This window comes from Entelurus aequoreus, linkage group LG05 (genome assembly GCF_033978785.1).
Source record: "Entelurus aequoreus isolate RoL-2023_Sb linkage group LG05, RoL_Eaeq_v1.1, whole genome shotgun sequence".
Taxonomy (NCBI): domain Eukaryota; kingdom Metazoa; phylum Chordata; class Actinopteri; order Syngnathiformes; family Syngnathidae; genus Entelurus; species Entelurus aequoreus.
In genome coordinates, this window is record NC_084735.1 from 10,324,918 (window position 1) to 10,349,748 (window position 24,831).

A 24,831-nucleotide genomic window follows, 5' to 3' on the forward strand; every position below is an offset into this window, starting at 1 on the left:
AAGGGGAGTGGTATCAGTGGGGGTCCAGGAGACCAGGATGGAGACATCACACATGGAGCATGGAAGAAAATGGGGGGTTTCAGAAGACCAGGGGGGGGACATCACACATGGAGCATGGGAGAAAAGGGGGGTATCAGTAGGGGGTCCAGGAGACCAGGGTGGGGACATCACACATGGAGCATGGGAAAAAGGGGGGTATCAATGGGGGGTCCAGGAGACCAGGGTGGGGATATTACACATGGAGCATGGGAGAAAAGGTGGTTATCAGTGGGGGGTCCAGGAGACCAGGGTGGGGATATCACACATGGCGCTTTGGAGAAAGGGGGGTATCAGTGGGGGGTCCAGGAGACCAGGGAGGGGACATCACACATGGATCATGGGAGAAAGGGGGGTTATCAGTGGGGGGTCCAGGAGACCAGGGTGGGGATATTACACATGGAGCATGGTAGAAAAGGGGGTTATCAGTGGGGGTTCCAGGAGACCAGGGTGGGGACATCACACATGGAGCATGGGAGAAAGGGGGGGAGTGGTATCAGTGGAGGTCCAGGAGACCAGGGTGGGGACATCACACATGGAGCATGGAAGAAAATGGGGAGTTTCAGAAGACCAGGGTGGGGACATCACACATGGAGCATGGGAGAAAAGGGGGAATCAGTAGGGGGTCCAGGAGACCAGGGTGGGGACATCACACATGGAGCATGGGAGAAAGAGGGGGTATCAGTGGGGGGTACAGGAGACCTGGGTGGGGACTTCACACATGGCACATGGGAGGAAAAAGGGGGGTGCCAATGGGGGGTCCAGGAGACCAGGGTGGAGACATCACACATGGAGCATGGGAGAAAAGAGGGGAGTGGTATCAGTGGGGGTCCAGGAGACCAGGGTGGGGACTTCACACATGGAGCATGGAAGAAAATGGGGGGTTTCAGTGGGGTTCCAGAAGAACAAGGTGGGGACATCACACATGGAGCATGGGAGAAAAGGGGGGTATCAGTAGGGGGTCCAGGAGACCAGGGTGGGGACATCACACATGGAGCATGGGAGAAAAAAGGGGAGTGGTATCAGTGGGGGTCCAGGAGACCAGGGTGGGGACATCACACATGGATCATGGAAGAAAATGGGGGGTTTCAGTGGAGTTCCAGTAGACCAGGGTGGGGACATCACACATGGAGCATGGGAGAAAAGGGGGGTATCAGTAGGGGGTCCAGAAGACCAGGGTGGGGACATCACACATGGAGAATGGGATAAAGAGGGGTGGGGCATGAGACCAGGGTGGGGACATCCAACACGGAGCATGGGATAAGGGGGGAAATAAGACCAGGGTGGGGACATCCGACATGGAACATGGGATAAAGGGGGGGAGGGGTAATGAGACCAGGGTGGGGACATCCAACATGGAACATGGGATAAAGGGGGGGGGGGGATGAGACCAGGGTGGGGACATCCAACATGGAGCATGGGATAAAGGGGGGGGGGGGGGTCATGAGGAGAGAAAGGAAAGCAAGGTAGCACAAGTGTCAAAGGTCAGGCAGTAGTTCTTTGCAACAGGTCTTGGAGGAACTGAGTCTGATCTTTTCACTTGTCTTGCATGGATGACACCTTCTGATGCCTTTGTGGACCTCACATGACAGGAATAGTTCAGAAAAATTATGATTTGGATTGATATTCAGTTATGGAACCTTCAGTTGTCTTTGAAGTATCAGCGTTCAAAATGCTCCATGTGGTTTTTTCACAAGCTCAAATACAGGTGCACCTTCTCCACTTTCAAGACAAACATGATACTAAATGATTTATACAAACACACACACACACACATATATATATATATATATATATATATATATATATATATATATATATACTTTCTTGCTTTGTCTCATTTCTGGTCCAAGCTTGCAGGAAGGTGAACACAAGTTAGTCAAAAATGGCGACTGAAATGACGAGCGGCAGGGAGTGTGAAGAAGAAGAATAATATAGGATTAGATTTATATAGCACTTTTCTATGATCCTGTGGCCCTGGTCGTGGCGCTAGCGGCGAGCCTGACGACCCGGCTTAAGGCGACTTGGCTCAGATTGCCTCTCTCCATCTTTCATTGTGAGCATCGTTACCCTCTGGCATGTTCTATGTGGACCACGGTGATGGACAAGAGACTAAACTTCTGGAGCTGGATCATTACAAGGATCACTTTTATTGCTAATGGCTCAAATAAATCCCAGGAACTCGTCAAGCTAGCAAGAGGGTTTGGGTAGAGGAGTGAGCTGTGTTTAAAAAGTAGACGTCTTATTATAATATTTATAATTACTTGTGTTTTTACCATTGGGGCAGGTTAGGTTTTAATTGTATTGGAAGATGAATAGAATTACAAAAAGGTTTATCAAATATTTACAAATTCAACAAGTCCGAAAAGGAGTACGAAGAACGCCTCTTTCATCCTAAACCTTTTCTGTTTCTCAGCAATCACAAACAACCATCTGGAACACCAAGAAGTGTGTTTTTTATTACATGATAATGATCCATACATAAATCAATGAGGTTAACATGAATGAGTTGTAATTGACATCATTTGTGTGGTAGATGATTAGATCATGTCTCATTTATCAATAAAGTTCAACATAGACTTCAGGATTATTCGTAATAAACATCCATCCATCCATCTTCAACCGCTTATCCGGAATGGGGTCACAGGGACAACAGCTCCAGTAGAGACCCTCAGACTTCCCTCTCCAGAGCAACATTAGCAACTTCCTCCTGGGGAATCCCGAAGCGTTCCCAGGCCAGAGAGATGTAATCCCCCCCATCTGGTCCTTGGAACGTGCAACAAGGACCTCCCTAGGGAGACGCTGGTGAGGCATCCGCACGAGATGCCCGAACCACCTATACTGGCTCCTTTCCAAGCGAAGGAGCAGCGGCTCTACTCCGAGTCTCTCTCGGGTGACTGAACTTCTCACCCTATCTCTAAGGGAGATGCCAGCCACCCTTCTGAGGAAACTAATTTCGGCCGCTTGTTTCTGGGATCGTGTTCTTTCGGTCATGACCCACACTTCATGACTATAGGTGAGAGTAGAAAAGTAGATAGCTCGGTAGACTCGGTAAGTTTCGTCGCAACAGTGCGGCAGAGAGACTGCAATACTGCCCCAGCTGCTCCGATTCTCCGGCTGATTTTCTTCTCCATCTTTCCCTCACTCGTGAACAAGACCCCAAGATACTTAAACTGTACAAACCATTGGTTTCCTGCTGAGAACCATGGCCTCAGATTTGGATGATCCTCATTCCAGCCACTGAACACTCGGCTGAGAACCGATCCAGTGAGAGCTGAAGGTCACGAACCGATGGTGCCATCAGGACCACATCATCTGCAAACTGCAGTGACGCACTCTTTAGCCCCCCGAGACGTAAACCCTCTCCGCCATGGTCACGACTCTGCGTAGAAATCCTGTCCATGAAAATCACAAACAGGATAGGTGACAGAGCGCAGCCCTGGCGGAGATCAACCCCCACTGGAAACGAATCCGACTTATATCCAAGCACCCGGACACAACTCTCGCTTTTGGTTGTACAGAGATTGGATGGCCCTCAGCAGGGTTCCCCTCACCCCGTACTCCCTCAGCACCTCCCACAGGATCTCCCAGGGGACCCGGTCATACGCCTTCTCCAAATCCACAAAGCACATGTAGACTGGATAGGCATACTCCCAGGCCTTCTTCAGGATTCCCGCAAGAGTAAAGAGCTGGTCAGTTGTTTCACGACCAGGACGGAATCCACATTGCTCCTCTTGAATCTTAGGTTCGACTATCGGCCGGACCCTCCTTTCCAGTACTTTGGCGTAAACTTTCCCAGGGAGGCTGAGTAGTGTGATACCCCTGTAGTTAGCACACACCCTCTGGTCCCCCTTGTTGAATAGGGGAACCACCACTCCAGTCTGCCACTCCCTCGGCACTGTCCCAGACTTCCACGCAATGTTGAAAAGGCGTATCAACCAAGACATCCCCTCAACACCCAGAGCCAACCCCTGGAACTTTGCCACTGTGGAGTTGTTTAACTACCTCAGTGACTTCACTCCGAGAGCTCGACGTCGATCCCCCATCATCCTCAGGCTCCGCTCCTGTCAGGGAGGGTGTGTCTGATGTAGTTGGGTTCAGGAGTTCCTCAAAGTGCTCTTTCCAACGCCCTAGGACTTCCTCACTTGAAGTCAGCAGAGTCCCATCCTTGCTGTACACAGCTTGGATGGTTCTCTGTTTCCCTCTCCTGAGGTGCCGTATGGTCTTTCAGAACAGCTTTAGTGCCGCTAGATAGTCCTTCTCCATGGATTCCCTGAACTGCTCCCACACCCTCTGCTTAGCCTCGTCCACAGCCACAGCCGCTGCCCTTCGGGCCTGTCGGTACCTTGCAACTGCCTCCGAAGTCCCCTGAGATAACATACCCTCCTTCTTCAGTCAGACGGCTTCCCTGAAGTCCACCAGGGTGTACCGCCCCTTGAGGCACCTAAGACCTTCTGGCCACAGCTCGCAGCTGCAGCTTTAGCAATAGAGGCTTTAAACATTGCCCATTCCTGTTCAATGTCCCCAACCTCCACAGGGATGGCAAAGAAGTCCCGCCGGAGGTGGGAGTTGATGTCCTTCCGGACAGAGGACTCCTCCAAACGTTCCCAGTTCACCCGCACTACACGCTTGGGTTTGCCAGGTCTGTCCAGAGGTTTCTCCCGCCATCTGACCTAACTCACCACCAGATGGTGATCAGTTGACGACAGTTCAGCCCCTCACTTCGTAATAAACACTTTCAGGTAAAAAAAAAAAAAAAGTTTCTGGATAATTGTTTGATTTCTTTGCTTCATTTAATTCCACATCCTGATTTTCTAAAATTATTTTTTTTCTTAAAAGTTGATATGTCTTCACTTTTGTTTGGAATAATCTTTGTACTTCTTTGAGCAGCAGGTGTTAGTTTGCCTGATAATTATTATTGTATCTGTTTGGCGCACAGTTATTGGAATTAAAAACATATTAGACTCAATGAAATGGTGTTTTTTGAAGGGATCTCAGTGTGGATGAATGACATTTCAATCATAAACTTTTCACTTAGTCTGAACTCTTGAAATCAAATCATTTTTACATTCTAATTTATTGAGATGCACCTGGAGTGACAATTTACAATGTTTCATCCACTTATGGAAGACACGTTTTTATGTTCAAATCCATTATCTGATCAATAATTATACTAAAAGTCATCACACAGTGTCTCCAATAGGACTTGAAAGTGTGACATAGTAAACACAATGCATTGTGGGTCTCTGAATATCTTGTGTACATGTCATAAAAATGACTTTTAACGCCATCACCTGGTACAAGTTGTGAGACCATCAAACATGACTTTTAACACCATCACCTGGTACATGTTGTGAGACCATGAAACATGACTTTTAACACCATCACCTGGTACATGTTGTGAGACCATCAAACATGACTTTTAACACCATCACCTGGTACATGTTGTGAGACCTTCAAACATGACTTTCAACACCATCACCTGGTACATGTTGTAAGTTTGAATCAAAGCAAGTTTTAGTCTGTTTCACACGTAGCATTTAGTAGCATGTTAGCGTTAGCAAGGCTAGGAACCACAAACAAAGGATGTTGTCACTTTTAGCCTTGGGTTAGCACAAATTATTCATGATCAATTGTTTCAAAGTAATATTTTTTGGAGGAAAACCTGTTCATCTCGGACGCATAAAAGATGAAAGCCGTAGATTATTTGCAAATTGAAGGGAGGACAATGATGAGATATAAACAAGTTTGTCAGCTTTCTCAGATCTCTTGTCCATGGTACATGCTCATGTGGATCAAGTCCACCAATGTTACTTCCTTTTTCCAGACCTTTGGAAGAGTTTATATCTGCAGTTTTTTATATTTTTATTTGCCCTCACGTCACCACGACTACAGTAGAGCATGTACACACAAGCCAACAAAAATGGCTGCCGCGGCCCCACAATGCATTGCGAACTCACAAGCCTTCGGAGCCCAATATTTTTGAGTTTCCTAAAATATCGAGCTATTCCTTCAAGTCTCTGCCCGGAGTTTGGTTAGCAAGATGAAGAAAGGTGAAGGATGCACAGGTGAAGAACCACAAACAGGGGAGTAAGAGTTAGTCTGTTTTCAGTAGGAGCAGAAACACGGAGACATAAATGGAGTGCAGCAGACTTCACAAGTGTGGGGTGAGGAGCTGAACAACATTGCAGCTGGCAAATGGAGATAGAACAAGAGTGTCTGCAAAGATGGTCCACTGGGGATCACTGGGGGGGGTGGGACTTCATGAACCATTCATTGGAGCAGCTCGGTCACGATACACAATATGCAAATGAGTTTGGACTCCCAGGAGTTAAGAGGCTAGAAAACCACAAGGGTGCCTACAGGTCTACCTGGTACACCGGGTCGTCCACTTGGTCCTCCAGGATGGTCTGTGCAGCAGGGGAAGATGACACATGAATTATGATGAGGAACATGTCACAGACTGCTAGGGCACATCTCCCAAAAACTTCACTTGAAATTGTGCACAGGTGTGATGGACAGGTGACCAACATGTGGTGTACCCCGCCACCTGGGATAGGCTCCAGCCAGTGGCGGTGCTGAGGACAAGAAGGTTGGATGTGCAGTCCCCTATTGTTTGGACTATAGAGCGCACCGGTATATAAGCCGCACAAAAAAATGGAAAAAATATTTTCCATATATTAGTCGCAGATATATACCTTATTAACACATAACTATGTGTAATAATGTTCATTTACAATTGTTCCCAAACAGTGTTTGTAACAGGGCAGTAAAACGGCTGATCAAACAAAACAGAAGTCATGGTCATGGACCCACTAGCTGCGCAAGCTAGCTCTCCAATCAGCTAAACAGACTCAATAACTCCACGCTGACTCTCTGGTGAATTTACTGAGGAATTAGTGAAAGTGAAACAATACAAAATGTCATTGTAAGTTAATAATACTAACACAGACACGTGTTAGCATATTAGCTAATGCTAACGATGCTAGCTCGATTAGATTACGATAGCAGGTAGAAATATACATGAAAACGCTCCTACAGACATCACACATGGGACACTTGAGTAAGTAAGAATAGATTTAGTTATATTGTAAAACTTACAAACGTTGCTTGGACTCATGAATGAAGAAACCATACAAGTAGAAACGCTATGGACGACTCGTAGACGGAACAACACTTACGCATCCGGTTCGAGGCACCAAACAGAAGGAAATACTGTAGGCTTCCAAAAGATGGCGCCCTGGCACAAACAGTTACACACCTTTTCAGTGTTTTATACAAAACATTACAGCCGTTAGCCAAAACTAAATCCATAGATTAGCTGCACCAAAAATAGCATTTTATAGTCACTAAAACCGGGTATGTGGTGTGGGGTAGTTCTACGCTTGGTGGTCACTATTGGGGTGGTCTTCAGAGTCCACTACCAACCTTGCAGTTGGATCTCTGAGAGTCCCTGTTAGGACCTGTTGCGGTCATGTGCGCCCCCCAGCCAACATCTCAAGTCTGGTACAGTTCTTGCACTGGAGCCCGTGAAGGTCTGCAGGTGTGCCTAATAAAGTTGTTTCCAGTATTTCCTGTTCTAATCCAGTCCTACCTGGTACACCACCTGCTCACAGTGTTTGTCCTTCTGGGCCTTCTTCTCCACCTCCTCCCGCTGCTTCATGTCGTAGATGAGAGTGAAGAGGTCTCGCAGGTCCATGATGACCGGCTCCGCCTGCACGGAGGAGGAAGATGCTCAATGGAGAAGACTAAGTATGAGGTCATGCAACAAAGTGAAAGTACAAGCTTTCACTTTCAGTTTAGTGGTCCTGACTTGACTTGATGACCTCGCCCTAACGACCCACTTTTTCCTCTTCTGATTTCAGTAAAGTGTCCGTTTAAGTCCTCACCAGAAAGACTGCTTTCTGGGAGAAGACGTGGTGCATGTAGAGATGTAACGATATCAACATCTTTTGTATCGCAGTATTGTTGAAGGTACTTTGAAACAAGGTGGCGTCCCACTCTGTTCTGCAGCCCTTGAACACACCGTAAAAACACCTCCGTGTCCTAGTGACTCAATTGTCTTAGTGACTCAATTGTATTAGTGATTCAATTGTCCTAGTGACTCAATTGTCCTAGTGACTCAATTGTCTTAGTGACTCAAATGTCTTAGTGACTCAATTGTCTTAGTGATTCAATTGTCTTAGTGACTCAATTGTCTTAGTGATTCAATTGTCCTAGTGACTCAATTGTCTTAGGGACTCAAATGTCTTAGTGACTCAATTGTCTTAGTGACTCAAATGTCTTAGGGACTCAATTGTCTTAGTGATTCAATTGTCTTAGTGACTCAATTGTCTTAGTGACTCAATTGTCTTAGGGACTCAAATGTCTTAGGGACTCAATTGTCTTAGTGATTCAATTGTCTTAGTGACTCAATTGTCTTAGTGACTCAATTGTCTTAGTGACTCAATTGTTTTAGTGAATCAATTGTCTTAGGGACTCAAATGTCTTAGGGACTCAATTGTCTTAGTGATTCAATTGTCTTAGTGACTCAATTGTCTTAGTGACTCAATTGTCTTAGGGACTCAAATGTCTTAGTGACTCAATTGTCTTAGTGACTCAAATGTCTTAGTGACTCAATTGTCTTAGTGATTCAATTGTCCTAGTGACTCAATTGTCTTAGTGACTCAATTGTCTTAGTGCTTCAATTGTCCTATTGACTCAATTGTCACAGTGACTCAATTGTCCTAGTGACTCAATTGTCTTAGTGACTCAATGGTCTTAGTGATTCAATGGTCCTAGTGACTCAATTGTCTTAGTGATTCAATTGTCTTGGTGATTCAATTGTCCTAGTGACTCAATTGTCCTAGTGACTCAATTGTCTTAGGGACTCAAATGTCTTAGTGACTCAATTGTCTTAGTGACTCAAATGTCTTAGGGACTCAATTGTCTTAGTGATTCAATTGTCTTAGTGACTCAATTGTCTTAGTGATTCAATTGTCTTAGTGACTCAATTGTCTTAGTGACTCAATTGTCTTAGGGACTCAAATGTCTTAGGGACTCAATTGTCTTAGTGATTCAATTGTCTTAGTGACTCAATTGTCTTAGTGACTCAATTGTCTTAGTGACTCAATTGTTTTAGTGACTCAATTGTCTTAGGGACTCAAATCTCTTAGGGACTCAATTGTCTTAGTGATTCAATTGTCTTAGTGACTCAATTGTCTTAGTGACTCAATTGTCTTAGGGACTCAAATGTCTTAGTGACTCAATTGTCTTAGTGACTCAATTGTCTTAGTGACTCAATTGTCCTAGTGATTCAATTGTCCTAGTGACTCAATTGTCTTAGTGACTCAATTGTCTTAGTGATTCAATTGTCCTAGTGATTCAATTGTCCTAGTGACTCAATTGTCTTAGTGACTCAAATGTCTTAGTGACACAATTGTCTTAGTGATTCAATTGTCCTAGTGACTCAATTGTCTTAGTGACTCAATTGTCTTAGTGACTCAATTGTCCTAGTGACTCAATTGTCCTAGTGACTCAAATGTCTTAGTGACTCAATTGTCTTAGTGATTCAATTGTCTTAGTGACTCAATTGTCTTAGTGACTAAATTGTCTTAGTGACTCAAATGTCTTAGTGACTCAATTGTCTTAGTGATTCAATTGTCCTAGTGACTCAATTGTCCTAGTGACTCAATTGTCTTAGGGACTCAAATGTCTTAGTGACTCAATTGTCTTAGTGACTCAAATGTCTTAGTGACTCAATTGTCTTAGTGATTCAATTGTCTTAGTGATTCAATTGTCCTAGTGACTCAATTGTCCTAGTGACTCAATTGTCTTAGGGACTCAAATGTCTTAGTGACTCAATTGTCTTAGTGATTCAATTGTCCTAGTGACTCAATTGTCTTAGTGACTCAATTGTCTTAGGGACTCAAATGTCTTAGGGACTCAATTGTCTTAGTGATTCAATTGTCTTAGTGTCTCAATTGTCTTAGTGACTCAATTGTCTTAGGGACTCAAATGTCTTAGTGACTCAATTGTCTTAGTGATTCAATTGTCCTAGTGACTCAATTGTCTTAGTGACTCAAATGTCTTAGTGACTCAATTGTCTTAGTGATTCAATTGTCCTAGTGACTCAATTGTCCTAGTGACTCAATTGTCTTAGGGACTCAAATGTCTTAGTGACTCAATTGTCTTAGTGATTCAATTGTCCTAGTGACTCAATTGTCTTAGTGACTCAATTGTCTTAGTGACTCAATTGTCTTAGTGATTCAATTGTCCTAGTGACTCAATTGTCTTAGTGACTCAATTGTCTTAGGGACTCAAATGTCTTAGGGACTCAATTGTCTTAGTGACTCAATTGTCTTAGTGACTCAATTGTCTTAGGGACTCAAATGTCTTAGTGACTCAATTGTCCTAGTGACTCAATTGTCTTAGGGACTCAAATGTCTTAGTGACTCAATTGTCTTAGTGACTCAATTGTCTTAGTGATTCAATTGTCCTAGTGACTCAATTGTCCTAGTGACTCAATTGTCTTAGGGACTCAAATGTCTTAGTGACTCAATTGTCTTAGTGATTCAATTGTCCTAGTGACTCAATTGTCTTAGTGACTCAATTGTCTTAGGGACTCAAATGTCTTAGGGACTCAATTGTCTTAGTGATTCAATTGTCTTAGTGACTCAATTGTCTTAGTGACTCAATTGTCTTAGGGACTCAATTGTCTTAGTGATTCAATTGTCTTAGTGACTCAATTGTCTTAGTGACTCAATTGTCTTAGTGACTCAAATGTCTAAGTTACTCAAATGTTTAAGTTACTCAAATGTTTAAAGGCCTACTGAAAGCCACTACTAGCGACCACGCAGTCTGATAGTTTATATATCAATGATGAAATCTTAACATTGCAACACATGCCAATACGGCCGGGTTAACTTATAAAGTGACATTTTAAATTTCCCGGGAAATATCCGGCTGAAAACGTCTCGGTATGATGACGTTTGCGCGTGACGTCACGGATTGAACGGAAGTATTGGGACACCATTGTATCCAATACAAACAGCTCTGTTTTCATCTCAAAGTTCCACAGTATTCTGGACATCTGTGTTGGTGAATCTTTTGCAATTTGTTTAATGAACAATGAAGACTGCAAAGAAGAAAGCTGTAGGTGGGAAGCGGTGTATTAGCGGCTGGCTGTAGCAACACAACCAGGAGGACTTTGAGTTGGATAGCAGACGCGCTATCCGATGCTAGCTGCCGACCGCACCGATGATCGTGGTGAAGTCCTCCGTCGCGCCGTCGATCGCTGGAACGCAGGTGAGCACGGGTGTTGATGAGCAGATGAGGGCTGGCGTAGGTGGAGAGCTAATGTTTTTAGCATAGCTCTGTGAGGTCCTGTAGCTAAGTTAGCTTCAATGGCGTCGTTAGCAACAGGGATGCTAGGCTTCGCCAGGCTGGACAGCATTAACCGTGTGGTTACAGGTCCAGGGTTTGGTTCGGTGTCTCCTGATAGTAGAAGTAATAATAGTATTGTTGATCTTCTGTCTATCCTTCCAGTCAGGGGCATGTTTCTTCTGTTTCTATCCGCAGTTAAGCACGATGCTATCACGTTAGCTCCGAAGCTAAAGTGCTTTACCGATGTATTGTCGTGGAGATAAAAGTCACTGTGAATGTCCATTTCGCGTTCTCGACTCTCATTTTCAAGAGGATATAGTATCCGAGGTGGTTTGAAATACAAATCCGTGATCCACAATAGAAAAAGGAGAAAGTGTGGAATCCAATGAGATCTTGTACCTAAGTTACGGTCACAGCGAAAAAAGATACACCCTGGCGTCCTGCGCTGCACTCTAATCCTTCACTCTCACTTTCCTCATCCACAAATCTTTCATCCTGGCTCAAATTAATTGGGTAATTGTCGCTTTCTCGGTCCGAATCTCTCTCGCTGCTGGTGTAAACAATGTGGAAATGTGAGGAGCCTTTCAACCTGTGACGTCACGCTACTTCCGGTACAGGAAAAGGCTTTTTATCAGCGACCAAAAGTTGCAAACTTTATCGTCGATGTTCTCTACTAAATCCTTTCAGCAAAAATATGGCAATATCGCAAAATGATCAAGTATGACACATAGAATGGATCTGCTATCCCCGTTTAAATAAGAACATCTCATTTCAGTAGGCCTTTAAGTTACTCAAATGTCTTGATGATCATCACAGTAAACCAACATGTACAGTATCCATGGTAGATGATCATCACAGTAAACCAACATGTACAGTATCCATGGTAGATGATCATCACAGTAAACCAACATGTACAGTATCCATGGTAGATGATCATCACAGTAAACCAACATGTACAGTATCCATGGTAGATGATCATCACAGTAAACCAACATGTACAGTATCTATGGTAGATGATCATCACAGTAAACCAACATGTACAGTATCCATGGTAAATGATCATCACAGTAAACCAACACGTACAGTATCTATGGTAGATGATCATCAGAGTAAACCAACATGTACAGTATCTATAGTAGATGATCATCACAGTAAACCAACATGTACAGTATCTATGGTAGATGATCATTAGAGTAAACCAACATGTACAGTATCTATGGCAGATGATCATCACAGTAAACCAACATGTACAGTATCTATGGTAGATGATCATCACAGTAAACCAACAGTGGTTGTGTAACTAAGGCAGGGGTCACCAACCTTTTTGAAAGCAAGAGCTACTTCTTGGGTACTGATTAATGCGAAGGGCTACCAGTTTGATACACACTTAAATAAATTGCCAGAAATAGCCAATTTGTTCAATTTACCTTTAACTCTGTTATTATTAATAATTAATGATATTTATCTGTGTGGAAACACTGATCATCTTAATGATTTCTCACAATAAATATATATAGAAACAGATAGATATCAATATGCAACACTTTATTTTTATATTTTCTCTAAGTGCACATTTTTCAAATTGAACATTTTCAAATGATCACTTCTAAGACAGTCTTGTGAAATCACAATATCCCATTTTAACTAGCTAGCCACTAACATTTTGTAACAAATCATGAATTACTTTGCACCATGTTTGTACAAATAATAACTCATGTAAAATACAAAAGTAAACTCTCAAATTTTTAAATCATGTCACATTTTGAACTGGACACCAAACCTGTTATCTGTTTCTTTGTCAGTTAGTGGGAAGCCTGGCATTGCATGCTGTTAACTAGTGTGTTGTACTCTGGTGTGTAACTTGACACTGCAACTCTGAGTGAGTCTTGCAGATGTGCATCAGTGAGGCGTGTTGTGTGTTTGTTCTTGATGAAGTTCATGTCAGAAAAGGCTGATTCACAAAGATAAGATTTTTCCTCATTGTTTGCGGAACCTTCTTAATCTTTTGGACATATTTTCACAGCAATCTGGCCTTAAGCTTAATTATGATAAATGTAAAATGTTAAGGATCGGAAATCTAAAGGGAACGTCCTTTCGAATGGAATGCAAAGTGCCTGTTTTGTGGACAGATGGACCAGTTAACATACTTGGTGTTGTTGTCCCAGAAAATCTGGAAGATCTAGGCTCAGTAAATTATGATAATCGACTAAGAAAGCTGGACAAAATTATGCAATTATGGAAAGGGAAATCCCTAACCTTGTATGGTAAAATGTCTATTGCCAACTCGTTAATTATTCCTCAATTTATTTATTTGTTTTTGTCATTACAAGCTCCATCACAAAACTTTTTAAGATTTATGAGCGGAGGGTCTTCGATTTTGTCTGGAACGGCAAACCAGAAAAGATTAAAAGAAAGGTTTTGTACAAAGAGTATGAATATGGGGGCCTGAAACTTCTCAACCTTGAAGCTATGTGTCTGTCTTTAAAAGCATCAATTGTTCTAAAGATGTATTTAAACATTGAGTGGTACACAAATGTCCTGTTGGACAAAAAACATGTAATGTATCAAAATAAATAGTATCCTTTTTTACAAGTGATCCCCTCCCATTTTTCTTATGTAGAGAGTCTGCTGGGAAACATGGCGGGGTTCATAAAGGAAACAATCCACTCATAGTGGTGTTTTCAATTTTATGTGCCAGAAAAAAGAGATGATATTTTGCAGCAGATAATATGGATTAACTCTAATATTGTAATAGATGGAAAGCTTTTCTTTTGGAAAAATATGTTTGAAAGAGGAATAATTTTTGTCAATGATATTATCAATGAGAATGGTAAAATTATGAAGTATGATGAATTTAGAGCTATGTATGGTGATGCTTGCTCAAGCTTTTCATTTTATCAACTAACTGGAGTAATTGGGAAAAGATGGAAACAAATAATTAATTATGGAACTACTAAATTATTAGTTTGTAAACCTCTAATAAGAAATTCTAGTTGGCAAAAAGGAACTAAAATAAATAGAAAAATATATAATTTTTATTTAATAAAGAAATCTTTGAAGGCTGCCCCATACAACACATATGGAAAATGGGAGGACTTTTTTGACTGCCCGTTGCCATGGGATGCCATATTCAAACTAATCTATAAAACCACTATCGATGTGCAAAATCGTTATTTTCAAATTAGAATTATTTATAACTTCTTACCCACAGGGAAAATGTTAAAATTATGGAATATGACAGAGTCAAATGATTGCCGATTTTGTTGTCAGGAGCCTGAATCCACCCTGCATTTGTTTTGGTATTGTCATATTGTGTCTTTGTTTTGGGTGGAAGTTGAAAAAATGTGTTTAAGGATTGGTTTGTTTATGAAGCTTAATGTGGTTTCTGTTATTTTAGGAGAGTTCATTGACAATCATGATTTAGTCAATTTAATTATAGTATTCGGTAAAAGGTTTATTTTTAAGGCCAAAAACAGATATTCACTTAGTATTACTATCTTTAAAACATTTATTCAGTATTTTCTAACTTTAGAAAGTTACATGGTTGAAAACGATAATGATGCCAAAAAACATTAAAAAAAAGATGAGAAGTCCTCAAAGGCTTATTTTGAAAGTATAATTATGTTTATAGATTGTATGATATCTGTTGTTGTGTTCCCTAATTTGAGTGACCTGGACATAATCTGGACTGTACATAAATGCTTATTTTGAAAATGTCATTTTGTTTATAAATTATATGCAATCTGTTGTGTTCCCTAATTTTTTTCTGTGTACATGAATGAAGGTGTGTGTTGCTGAGTCCGACTTGGACATTATCTGGACTGGGCCTGGTTTTAAAAACCCTTTAAACAAATCTAATTTCATTGACAACCTGGTCTGTTGAAGATAAGGCCCTTTTTTAAAAAATAAAATAAAATAAGATAAATAAATAAAAAGCATTTTCTTGGATAAAAAAGAAAGTAAAACAATATAAAAATAATTACATAAAAAATAGTAATTAATGAAAATGTTAGTGGACCAGCAGCCTATACAATCATGTGTGCTTCAGGGACTGTGTCCCTTGCAGATGTGTTGTCTATGTTGTGGGAACCAGAATATTGGTAGCAGAAAGAAATAACCCCTTTTGTGTGAGTGGGTGTGGATGAGTGTGCATGGGGGAGGTTGTTTGGGTTGATGCACTGATTGAAAGTGTATCTTGTGTTTTTTCGATGTAGATTTAATTAAAAAAAAAAAATAATAATAAATAAAAAAAAATTAAAAAATTAAAAAAAAAAATTAATTTTTTTTTTTAAATTTTTTTTTTTTTAGAACAGGCCCGCGGGCGACTCATCTGGTCCTTACGTGACCCCTGAACTAAGGTAATATGAAAAGATGGTGGATGACTTACCGACTGTGCGCTCTTGATGGCCACAAAGCGGTGGTGGCCCTCCTTGCCGCACACGTAGCCAAAGGCTCGGTGGTCTCTGGTGTCCTTGGCGATGTAACTGATTTCATGGACCGAGTGCTGATGCAGAAGCACCTGGACAACAGGTGTACAGTCAGGTGGATGGTCAGGTGTAAAGGTGTGCACTCAGGTTTAAAGGTGTGCACTCAGGTGTACAGTCAGGAGTACAGTCAGGTGTAAAGGTGTACAGTCAGGTGTAAAGGTGTGCAGTCAGGTGTACAGTCAGGTGTAAAGGTGTACAGTCGGGTGTAAAGGTGTACAGACAGGTGTACAGTCAGGTGTAAAGGTGTACAGTCAGGTGTACAGTCAGGTGTAAAGGTGTACAGTCAGGTGTACAGTCAGGTGTAAAGGTGTACAGTCGGGTGTAAAGGTGTACAGTCAGGTGTAAAGGTGTACAGTCAGGTGTAAAGGTGTGCAGTCAGGTGTACAGTCAGGTGTACAGTCAGGTGTACAGTCAGGTGTAAAGGTGTACAGTCGGGTGTAAAGGTGTACAGTCAGGTGTACAGTCAGGTGTAAAGGTGTACAGTCAGGTGTACAGTCAGGTGTAAAGGTGTACAGTCGGGTGTAAAGGTGTACAGTCAGGTGTACAGTCAGGTGTAAAGGTGTACAGTCAGGTGTACAGTCAGGTGTAAAGGTGTACAGTCAGGTGTACAGTCAGGTGTAAAGGTGTACAGTCGGGTGTAAAGGTTTACAGTCAGGTGTAAAGGTGTACAGTTAGGTGTACAGTCAGGTGTAAAGGTGTACAGTCAGGTGTACAGTCAGGTGTAAAGGTGTACAGTCAGGTGTACCGTCAGGTGTAAAGGTGTACAGTTAGGTGTACAGTCAGGTGTAAAGGTGTACAGTCAGGTGTAAAGGTGTACAGTTAGGTGTACAGTCAGGTGTAAAGGTGTACAGTCAGGTGTAAAGGTGTACAGTTAGGTGTACAGTCAGGTGTAAAGGTGTACAGTCAGGTGTAAAGGTGTACAGTCAGGTGTAAAGGTGTACAGTTAGGTGTACAGTCAGGTGTAAAGGTGTACAGTTAGGTGTACAGTCAGGTGTAAAGGTGTACAGTCAGGTGTACAGTCAGGTGTAAAGGTGTACAGTCAGGTGTACCGTCAGGTGTAAAGGTGTACAGTTAGGTGTACAGTCAGGTGTACCGTCAGGTGTAAAGGTGTACAGTTAGGTGTACAGTCAGGTGTAAAGGTGTACAGTCAGGTGTACAGTCAGGTGTAAAGGTGTACAGTCAGGTGTACCGTCAGGTGTAAAGGTGTACAGTTAGGTGTACAGTCAGGTGTAAAGGTGTACAGTCAGGTGTAAAGGTGTACAGTTAGGTGTACAGTCAGGTGTAAAGGTGTACAGTCAGGTGTACAGTCAGGTGTAAAGGTGTACAGTCAGGTGTACCGTCAGGTGTAAAGGTGTACAGTTAGGTGTACAGTCAGGTGTAAAGGTGTACAGTCAGGTGTAAAGGTGTACAGTCAGGTGTACCGTCAGGTGTAAAGGTGTACAGTCAGGTGTAAAGGTGTACAGCTAGGTGTACAGTCAGGTGTAAAGGTGTACAGTCAGGTGTAAAGGTGTACAGTTAGGTGTACAGTCAGGTGTAAAGGTGTACAGTCAGGTGTAAAGGTGTACAGTTAGGTGTACAGTCAGGTGTAAAGGTGTACAGTCAGGTGTAAAGGTGTACAGTTAGGTGTACATTCAGGTGTAAAGGTGTACAGTCAGGTGTACAGTCAGGTGTAAAGGTGTACAGTCAGGTGTAAAGGTGTACAGTCAGGTGTAAAGGTGTACAGTTAGGTGTACAGTCAGGTGTAAAGGTGTACAGTCAGGTGTACAGTCAGGTGTAAAGTCAGGTGTACAGTTTACAGTTTATTTGACTTGATAATTAAAACATAGAACTTTATCATTGATCATATTTATTTGACTTAGGCCTACCATAGATCATCTCCTGCAGTGTCCAGATGAAGGTTCAACACCACTAATACTCTACTTTCCATACAGTTCTTCATCTCCTGCAGGGTCCAGATGAAGGTTCAACACCACTAATACTCTACTTTCCATACAGTTCTTCATCTCCTGCAGGGTCCAGATGAAGGTTCAACACCACTAATACTCTACTTTCCATACAGTTCTTCATCTCCTGCAGGGTCCAGATGAAGGTTCAACATAACTAATACTCTACTTTCCATACAGTTCTTCATCTCCTGCAGGGTCCGGATGAAGGTTCAACACCACTAATACTCTACTTTCCATACAGTTCTTCATCTCCTGCAGGGTCCAGATGAAGGTTCAACATAACTAATACTCTACTTTCCATACAGTTCTTCATCTCCTGCAGGGTCCAGATGAAGGTTCAACATAACTAATACTCTACTTTCCATACAGTTCTTCATCTCCTGCAGGGTCCAGATGAAGGTTCAACACCACTAATACTCTACTTTCCATACAGTTCTTCATCTCCTGCAGGGTCCAGATGAAGGTTCAACACCACTAATACTCTACTTTCCATACAGTTCTTCATCTCCTGCAGGGTCCAGATGAAGGTTCAACACCACTAATACTCTACTTTCCATACAGTTCTTCATCTCCTGCAGGGTCCAGATGAAGGTTCAACACCACTAATACTCTACTTTCCATACAGTTCTTCATCTCCTGCAGGGTCCGGATGAAGGTTCAACACCACTAATACTCTACTTTCCATACAGTTCTTCATCTCCTGCAGGGTCCAGATGAAGGTTCAACACCACTAATACTCTACTTTCCATACAGTTCTTCATCTCCTGCAGGGTCCAGATGAAGGTTCAACACCACTAATACTCTACTTTCCATACAGTTCTTCATCTCCTGCAGGGTCCAGATGAAGGTTCAACACCACTAATACTCTACTTTCCATACAGTTCTTCATCTCCTGCAGGGTCCAGATGAAGGTTCAACACCACTAATACTCTACTTTCCATACAGTTCTTCATCTCCTGCAGGGTCCAGATGAAGGTTCAACACCACTAATACTCTACTTTCCATACAGTTCTTCATCTCCTGCAGGGTCCAGATGAAGGTTCAACACCACTAATACTCTACTTTCCATACAGTTCTTCATCTCCTGCAGGGTCCGGATGAAGGTTCAACACCACTAATACTCTACTTTCCATACAGTTCTTCATCTCCTGCAGGGTCCAGATGAAGGTTCAACATAACTAATACTCTACTTTCCATACAGTTCTTCATCTCCTGCAGGGTCCAGATGAAGGTTCAACACCACTAATACTCTACTTTCCATACAGTTCTTCATCTCCTGCAGGAAGCATCCAGAGTGCGGAGGGTTAATTAGTGGTGCTAATCAACAAAGTAAATGAGGAGCATGAGGGCCCACTAGCGGGGCCCATCAGTTCTCCCTCTGCTCTCATGGAGGTCCAAAGCCACGGGACAAGTGCCGCATGATTACAAGTTTGGCACAGCTGCGGTGGAGCCGCAGGGTAATTAGCATTAGAGGCAATGATCATTAAGGGCTGCTAATTATCAGTTGGTGCTGATGAGAAGAGAGTTTCTTCCCAGCTCACGCCGTGCCTGGGTAGGCGGGGGGAAGGCGGGGCCTCTCCATCATCCCCTAATGGAACAGCAGGCCAGGCCAAGATGGAGGTGGAACCAGCCCGTCTCCTAGCAGCACCAGAACCTGGTTGCATCACACCCAGACAGGATCTCCTACTCAGAGACTTGCCACCATCCCCTATGAGCAGGAAGACCACATGTCTGATCTACTATAAGGTTTGCGTGTACTAACACAGGTGCAAACGTGATAGCAAACGCTAAGCGAATCTACTAAACGCTACTTTACACATGCTGTTTGGGTCTTAGTAGACCACCTGTGCCACACCCACTAATAGTGCACACTACTTTACACACGCTGTTTGGGTCTTAGTAGACCACCTGTGCCACACCCACTAATAGTGCACACTACTTTACACACGCTGTTTGGGTCTTAGTAGACCACCTGTGCCACACCCACTAATAGTGCACACTACTTTACACACGCTGTTTGGGTCTTAGTAGACCACCTGTGCCACACCCACTAATAGTGCACACTACTTTACACACACTGTTTGGGTCTTAGTAGACCACCTGTGACACACCCACTAATAGTGCACACTACTTTACACATGCTGTTTGGGTCTTAGTAGACCACCTGTGACACACCCACTAATAGTGCACACTACTTTACACACACTGTTTGGGTCTTAGTAGACCACCTGTGCCACACCCACTAATAGTGCACACTACTTTACACACACTGTTTGGGTCTTAGTAGACCACCTGTGACACACCCACTAATAGTGCACACTACTTTACACACGCTGTTTGGGTCTTAGTAGACCACCTGTGCCACACCCACTAATAGTGCACACTACTTTACACACACTGTTTGGGTCTTAGTAGATCACCTGTGCCACACCCACTAATAGTGCACACTACTTTACACACACTGTTTGGGTCTTAGTAGATCACCTGTGCCACACCCACTAATAGTGCACACTACTTTACACACGCTGTTTGGGTCTTAGTAGATCACCTGTGCCACACCCACTAATAGTGCACACTACTTTACACACACTGTTTGGGTCTTAGTAGACCACCCGTGCCACACCCACTAATAGTGCACACTACTTTACACACGCTGTTTGGGTCTTAGTAGATCACCTGTGCCACACCCACTAATAGTGCACACTACTTTACACACACTGTTTGGTAGAGCAGGCCCCAGGTGACAAGACTTAACCGAGTGCGTGGTTGTTAAACAAGATGGCGGCCATGGTGTAGTCAGGTGTGCAAACATCTGCCCTCGGACTTCATACTCACCCCTGATCGCTCGCAGTAGATCTTGATCCCGCTGAAGGAGACGGTCAAGAAGACTCTCTGCTTGTGCTCGCCTTTGGAACGTGCGGACGACGCCATACCCTGCAGGAGAGCAAGATGTGAGAAGATGACAGCCTTCCTTTACCCTACGGGCCGCACTTTGGACACCCCTGATGTACACTGGGTATGTAACCCACTGTCTTTTTACCGCATTCCACACGGGGACGTAAACCCTGGTCACCCGTATGAGAGAGCAGGGTGCTAGCCACTGGGCTGACCAGCACGACTCGAGCATGAGGTTTACCAACCTACACCTGTTTCACAAACACCTGGAAGTACGTGAGTTCTCCTATTGGTTCTAAACTGTGACTGATCTGAGAGAAACCACAACATTACTCTTGTCCACATGTGACTGAAGTGAGTGAGGTTTACCAACCTACTCCTGGTACACATACCTGGAAGTACGTGAGTTTTCCTATTGGTTCTAAACTGTGACTGATCTGAGAGAAACCACACTATTGCTCTTGTCCACATGTGACTGAAGTGAGTGAGGTTTACCAACCTACTCCTGGTACACATACCTGGAAGTACGTGAGTTTTCCTATTGGTTCTAAACTGTGACTGATCTGAGAGAAACCACACCATTGCTCTTGTCCACATGTGACTGAAGTGAGTGAGGTTTACCAACCTACACCTGTTTCACACACACCTGGAAGTACGTGAGTTTTCCTATTGGTTCTAAACTGTGACTGATCTGAGAGAAACCACACTGTTGCTCTTGTCGACATGTGACTGAGGTGAATGATGTTAACAAACCTATACATCTGTTACACACACCTGGAAGCATGTGACTCCTCCTATTGGTTCTAAACTGTGACTGATTTGAGAGAAACCACATTTTTGCTCTTGTCTACATGTGACTGAGGTGAATGATGTTAACAAACCTATACATCTGTTATACACACTTGGAAGCATGTGATTCCTCCTATTGGTTCTAAACTGTGACTGATCTGAGAGAAACCACATTTTTCCCCTTGTCCACATGTGACTGAGGTGAATGATGTTAACAAACCTATACATCTGTTACACACACCTGGAAGCATGTGACTCCTCCTATTGGTTCTAAACTGTGACTGATTTGAGAGAAACCACATTTTTGCTCTTGTCCACATGTGACTGAGGTGAATGATGTTAACAAACCTATACATCTGTTATACACACTTGGAAGCATGTGATTCCTCCTATTGGTTCTAAACTGTGACTCATCTGAGAGAAACCACACCATTGCTCTTGTCCACATGTGACTGAGGTGAATGATGTTAACAAACCTATACATCTGTTATACACACTTGGAAGCATGTGATTCCTCCTATTGGTTCTAAACTGTGACTGATCTGAGAGAAACCACATTTTTGCTCTTGTCCACATGTGACTGAGGTGAATGATGTTAACAAACCTATACATCTGTTATACACACTTGGAAGCATGTGAATCCTCCTATTGGTTCTAAACTGTGACTGATCTGAGAGAAACCACACACATGCTCTTGTCCACATGTGACTGAGGTGAATGATGTTAACAAACCTATACATCTGTTACACACACCTGGAAGCATGTGACTCCTCCTATTGGTTCTAAACTGTGACTGATCTGAGAGAAACCACATTTTTGCTCTTGTCCACATGTGACTGAGGTGAATGATGTTAACAAACCTATACATCTGTTATACACACTTGGAAGCATGTGATTCCTCCTATTGGTTCTAAACTGTGACTGATCTGAGAGAAACCACATTTTTGCTCTTGTCCACATGTGACTGAGGTGAATGATGTTAACAAACCTATACATCTGTTACACACACCTGGAAGCATGTGACTCCTCCTATTGGTTCTAAACTGTGACTGATCTGAGAGAAACCACAGTCTTGCGCTTGTCCACATGGGACTGAGGTGAATGATGTTAACAAACCTATACATCTGTTACACACACCTGGAAGCATGTGACTCCTCCTATTGGTTCTAAACTGTGACTGATCTGAGAGAAACCACACTTGCGCTTGTCCACATGGGACTGAGGTGAATGATGTTAACAAACCTATACATCTGTTACACACACCTGGAAGCATGTGACTCCTCCTATTGGTTCTAAACTGTGACTGATCTGAGAGAAACCACATTTTTACTCTTGTCCACATGTGACTGAGGTGAATGATGTTAACAAACCTATACATCTGTTATACACACTTGGAAGCATGTGATTCCTCCTATTGGTTCTAAACTGTGACTGATTTGAGAGAAACCACACGGTTGCTCTTGTCCACATGTGACTGAGGTGAATGATGTTAACAAACCTATACATCTGTTATACACACCCGGAAGCATGTGACTCCTCCTATTGGTTCTAAACTGTGACTGATCTGAGAGAAACCACATTTTTACCCTTGTCCACATGTGACTGAGGTGAATGATGTTAACAAACCTATACATCTGTTATACACACTTGGAAGCATGTGATTCCTCCTATTGGTTCTAAACTGTGACTGATCTGAGAGAAACCACATTTTTGCTCTTGTCTACATGTGACTGAGGTGAATGATGTTAACAAACCTATACATCTGTTATACACACTTGGAAGCATGTGATTCCTCCTATTGGTTCTAAACTGTGACTGATCTGAGAGAAACCACACCATTGCTCTTGTCCACATGTGACTGAGGTGAGTGATGTTAACAAACCTATACATCTGTTATACACACTTGGAAGCATGTGATTCCTCCTATTGGTTCTAAACTGTGACTGATCTGAGAGAAACCACACTCTTACTCTTGTCCACATGTGACTGAGGTGAATGATGTTAACAAACCTATACATCTGTTATACACACTTGGAAGCATGTGATTCCTCCTATTGGTTCTAAACTGTGACTGATCTGAGAGAAACCACACTCTTACACTTGTCCACATGTGACTGAGGTGAATGATGTTAACAAACCTATACATCTGTTACACACACCTGGAAGCATGTGACTCCTCCTATTGGTTCTAAACTGTGACTGATCTGAGAGAAACCACATTTTTACTCTTGTCCACATGTGACTGAGGTGAATGATGTTAACAAACCTATACATCTGTTACACATACCTGGAAGCATGTGACTCCTCCTATTGGTTCTAAACTGTGACTGATCTGAGAGAAACCACATTTTTACTCTTGTCCACATGTGACTGAGGTGAATGATGTTAACAAACCTATACATCTGTTACACACACCTGGAAGCATGTGACTCCTCCTATTGGTTCTAAACTGTGACTGATCTGAGAGAAACCACATTTTTACTCTTGTCTACATGTGACTGAGGTGAATGATGTTAATAAACCTATACATCTGTTATACACACTTGGAAGCATGTGATTCTTCCTATTGGTTCTAAACTGTGACTGATCTGAGAGAAACCACATTTTTGCTCTTGTCCACATGTGACTGAGGTGAATGATGTTAACAAACCTATACATCTGTTACACACACCTGGAAGCATGTGACTCCTCCTATTGGTTCTAAACTGTGACTGATCTGAGAGAAACCACATTTTTGCTCTTGTCTACATGTGACTGAGGTGAATGATGTTAACAAACCTATACATCTGTTACACACACCTGGAAGCATGTGACTCCTCCTATTGGTTCTAAACTGTGACTGATCTGAGAGAAACCACATTTTTGCTCTTGTCCACATGTGACTGAGGTGAATGATGTTAACAAACCTATACATCTGTTATACACACCTGGAAGCATGTGATTCCTCCTATTGGTTCTAAACTGTGACTGATCTGAGAGAAACCACATTTTTACCCTTGTCCACATGTGACTGAGGTGAATGATGTTAACAAACCTATACATCTGTTATACACACTTGGAAGCATGTGATTCCTCCTATTGGTTCTAAACTGTGACTGATCTTAGAGAAACCACATTTTTACCCTTGTCCACATGTGACTGAGGTGAATGATGTTAACAAACCTATACATCTGTTATACACACTTGGAAGCATGTGAATCCTCCTATTGGTTCTAAACTGTGACTGATCTGAGAGAAACCACACCATTGCTCTTGTCGACATGTGACTGAGGTGAATGATGTTAACAAACCTATACATCTGTTATACACACCTG

At 42.7% G+C, this 24,831-nt stretch overlaps 1 protein-coding gene across 10 annotated transcripts in view; it reads right to left on the reverse strand.

The window, feature by feature from the left end:
* The window catches only part of LOC133650151 (disabled homolog 1-like), a 112,859-nt gene that overhangs the window by 26,901 nt on the left and 61,127 nt on the right, over window positions 1–24,831 (reverse strand). For all 10 annotated transcript variants that reach the window (XM_062047065.1, XM_062047061.1, XM_062047063.1 and 7 more), the window contains 4 exons: window positions 20,669–20,767; window positions 15,788–15,919; window positions 7,631–7,750; window positions 6,408–6,446 (listed from right to left, as the gene is read on the reverse strand). In XM_062047065.1, coding sequence (XP_061903049.1) covers window positions 6,408–6,446; window positions 7,631–7,750; window positions 15,788–15,919; window positions 20,669–20,767 — 390 coding nt within the window. The remainder of the gene's footprint in view (window positions 1–6,407; window positions 6,447–7,630; window positions 7,751–15,787; window positions 15,920–20,668; window positions 20,768–24,831) is intronic.